Below are 4,165 nucleotides of genomic sequence, written 5' to 3'. Positions count from 1 at the left end.
GTAGGCCTCTTGTACGAGGAGAAGGGGGAGCGGAGGGGCCCACAGACCTGCAGGTCTGTGTGGGAGTATGTGGATCGGCTCAGCAAGAAGATACCTGTGTTCCACAACTACATGTATGCACCCGAGGACACGGAGGTCAGCACGGGGCCTGAGGGTCAGGGTGAGGGTGTGGCACCCGCCTGGCCCATCCTCAACGTTCGGCTCCCCCAGGTGCTGCGCCCCTACAGCAATGTGTCCAACCTGAAGGTGTGGGACTTCTACACTGAGGAGAGCCTGGCTGAGGGCCCCCCCTATGACTGGGAGCTGGCTCAGGGCCCCCCCGAGCCCCCTGAAGAGGAGCGGCCTGATGGTGGAGTCCCCCAGAGCAGACGCCGCGTGGTGTGGCCCTGCTACGACAGCCGTCCCCGGGCCCAGCCCGACGCCATCTCACGCCTGCTGGAGGTGTGTCCCCAGGGGCATGTGTGTGTGCATGGAAATGAATCTGTGTGGACGTATGCATGTGTATGTATGTGTGCCCCATGTGCATGTGCGTATGTGTACATGTGTATTGTGTGTCTTTGTGCACATGCATGTGTGTGTGTGTTGTCACAAACCTCTGGCGTCCTGATGCCCTCTCTGCTCTGGGAGGTGCATCACACCTGCTTCCTTGATGAGCTCTACCGCCCCTGGGGCTCCCTGCTCACCCGCCCTAACTCGGTGCTTGCCTGACTCCTTCACCACTTTGGTGCCCCTTCAGGATGGGGTGGGTGGAAGGCCTGGGGCTTGGAACTGACATGCAGGCTCTTCTCGCCCTGCCCTGCCCCCCTCACTGGTGGCTGTGTGGCTCTGGAGAGTTGAGTGTTACCTGGAGAAAGGGGATGCTGATTCCCACCTGCAGGGAGGTGGTGAGGTGTGAAGGAGGGAACCCACATGGGATCTGCCCAAAGACACTTGTCACCTCTCAGGGTTTGGGGAGCACAGGCTTATGGTTTTTATATCTGACAATACTTGCCTTGAAATCTGTGTGGTGACATGGCCACACTGTGTCCTGTGATTACTGTGTATATGGCATATTGGCTACACTTGTACATCCAACACATCTGTCTCTCAGGTGACTTTGCCATGATCAGCACACAGCTGGTCCTTTTTATCTTCACGTTAGCTTCCATCAAGTCGGTTTCTGACTTTTGGTTGTACCATGTGGGTGACACAGTGGAAGTGCTTCACACGATATTTCTTGGCTGTAATCTGTTCTAGAAATAGTTTGCTAGATCTGTCTTCCATGGAGCTGCTGATGGGTTCAAACTGCCAACTTTTCTGTTAGAAGCAGATCACAAATCACTCGTGTGACCCAGGCCTCTTTCTTTGTTCTGGGCTGACCATTTGTGTCTCTTATTGGCGTTTTGATACATTTACATTGAGTAACTGCTGCTACAATAGTATTCAGGCTTAGTATCTTGCTGTTTGTTTATTTGTTCTGTTCACTTTCCGATCCTTCTTCCTTTCCTGTCTCTCTTCATACATTTTTTAAATATGCCACTTTTCTCTGCTATACTTGTTTTTGAGTTTTGCCTCTGTTTTATGATGTATTGCTTGCTAGGGACTACAGTCAACTCTTCAATTTTTAACATCATGTCATCTCACACACAGGAACCTTATAACAGTACGCCGATCAGTCTGCCCGCTCGTGAGTGAACGGTTTACTGGCGTTAAGAGCATTCTGTTCTGTGTGAGCGTCACCACTCTTGAATTCCAGAGTATTTTCACCATCACACCCATTAAACAATCATTCTACCCCTCTCTACCCACGCCATTGGTAACCTCTAATCTGTCTTGTTTTGTCTCTCTGAATTTGCCTATTCTGGGTATTTCATGAAGGAACTCTGGTGGGCAGTGGTCAAGGCATTTGGCTGCTAACCAGAACGTTGGTGGTTCGAACCCACCGGCTGCTCCATGGAAGAAACATGAGGCAGTCTGCTTCTGTAAAGATTTACAGCCTTGGAAACCCAGTGGGGTCACTGTGAGTCGGAATCCACTTGACAGCAGTGAATTTGGTTTTGGTTTGGAGGTGCCTCATAAAAGTGGAATCATGCGATATTTCTTGTTTTGTATCTGATGTATTTCACTCAGCATAAAGTTTTCAAGGTCCACCCATGTTGTAGCAGGTATTAGAACTTCATTCTCTCTGTGGGTGAGTACTATCCCATTGTGTGGATGGATCATGTTTCAGTTACCCATTCATCTCTTGATCGACATTTGGATCCTTTCCATATTTTGGTTGTTGCAGGTAGTGTTGCAGTGATCCTAGGTGTCCAGGTATCTGGTTAAGTCTGTCTGTTTAGTTCTTTCGGATGTATACCTGTTGGATCCTGGAGTAATTCTATTTGACTTCTTGAGGAACCACCAGGCTGTTTTCCACAACAGCTGTGCCAATTTATAGTTGTACCAGCAGCATGTGAGGCTCCCCGTGTCTCCAGTTCTTGCCAACACTTCTTCTTTCTGATCATAGCTGGCCTAGCAGGAGTGAAGGGCTATCTTGTGGTTTTGATTTGCGTTTTCCCTAAGGATGAATGATGTTGTGCATCTCTTCATGTATTTATTGGCCATTTGTGTATTCTTTCTTAATTAGGTTGTTATTCAGGCTCTTGGCCTGTTTTTTAATTAGGTTGTTTGTTGTTTTGGTTGTTGAGTTGTAGGCATTCTTTGTATATCCTAGGTATAAACCTTTATCAGAGATGCGGTTCCCAAACACTTCTTCCAGTTCTGTGGACTGTCTTCACTTTGTTCATAAAGTCCTTTGATGCATTTGTTTATTTTATATTTTGTTACTTGTACTTTTGGTGTCCTGTGCATGAAGCAATTCTCAAAACTAGGGCTGGCTTTCTAAAAATTAAAGTTCTTTGTGCTTCCAAAGACCTCTCCAAAAGAGTCAAAAGATAACCTACAGATTGGGGAAAAATATCTGACAAGGGACTTACCTCTAAAATTTATAGAAAACTCCAACAACAAAAACACAAACAATCCAATGAAAAATGGACAGAACATGTGAATAGATACTTCACCAAATAAGTGAGTAAGGCATGAATAAGGCGTCCAACAAACATATGAAGAAATGCTCACGATCATTAGCCATTAGAGAGATGCAAATCAAAACAACAATGAGATACCATTTGGCCCCAGCACTAGTAGCAAAGTTCAACAAGAGAGAAAATAACAAATGCTGGTGAGGATGTGGAGAGATTGGGACTCTCGTACACTGCTGGTGGGACTGTAAAATGGTACAACCACTGTGGAAAGTATTACGGCGATTCCTTAGAAAGTTGGAATTAGAAATATCATTTGATCTGGGAATCCATTACTATGTAAATATCTTAAAGAAGTGAGAGCCATGACAAGAACAGACATATGCACACCCACATTCGTCACAGCACTATTTACAATAGCCAAAAGATGGAAAGAACCTAGGTGCCTATCAGCTGAGGAATGGATAACCAGACTATGGCACATACACAACGACGGAATACTGTGCAAGCCTAAAGAATAATGTAGAATCTGCAAAACACTGCATAACGTGGATGAACCTGGAGGACATTAAGCTGAGTGAAATAAGTCAATCACAGAAGGACAAGTATAGTATTAGTTTATTATTATAAAAAGTCAAAGAAAAGTTCATATATGGAAGGAAATTTTCTTGGTTACCAGGTGTGGGAGGGGAGGGAACGATAAAAACAAAACAAAACACACTAGATCTGCAAACATTACTACTGTGTTATGTTTTATGTTTTCCGTTATTACTTGGAGGTCTTTGACCCATTTTGGGTTAACTTTCACATGTGCTGAGGTATGAGTCCAGCTTCGTTTTTGTGCATGTTGAGGTCCAGTTGTCCCAGCACTGTTTACTGAAGGGTCTGTTCTTTCCCCATTGGTTGGAGTTAGCAGCCTTGTTGAAAGTGAGCTGGCCAGAGATGCGTATATTTCTGGACTCTTGATTCTGTTCCATTGGTGTGTGTGCCTGTTACCATACCAGTGCCAGAGTGTTCTGACTGCTGTAGCTATATGATAAGTTTTGAAATGAGGAAGTGAGTCCATGTACTCTGTTCTTTTTCAAGACTGCTTTGGCTGTTTGGGGCCCCTTGCAGTTGAGTGTGAATCTGAGGATGGGCTTTGCCATTTCTGCAAAGAAGGC

General features: G+C 45.6%; 1 protein-coding gene across 1 annotated transcript in view; it reads left to right on the top strand.

Annotated features, from left to right (window-relative positions):
* SBF1 (SET binding factor 1) overlaps positions 1-4,165 on the top strand; it is a 34,174-nt gene that overhangs the window by 19,986 nt on the left and 10,023 nt on the right. The window contains exons 35-36 of the mRNA XM_042782798.1: positions 1-135; positions 211-441. The exon at positions 1-135 is cut by the window's left edge and continues 57 nt beyond it. Of these exons, the coding sequence (XP_042638732.1) occupies positions 1-135; positions 211-441 (366 nt within the window). The remainder of the gene's footprint in view (positions 136-210; positions 442-4,165) is intronic.

This window comes from Orycteropus afer, unplaced genomic scaffold, assembly GCF_000298275.1.
Source record: "Orycteropus afer afer isolate SDZICR_OR568_19922 unplaced genomic scaffold, OryAfe1.0 scaffold00471, whole genome shotgun sequence".
NCBI classification, from domain to species: Eukaryota; Metazoa; Chordata; class Mammalia; order Tubulidentata; family Orycteropodidae; genus Orycteropus; species Orycteropus afer.
Note: the sequence above shows the minus strand (reverse complement) of the source record. Positions and strands in the feature narration are given on the sequence as shown.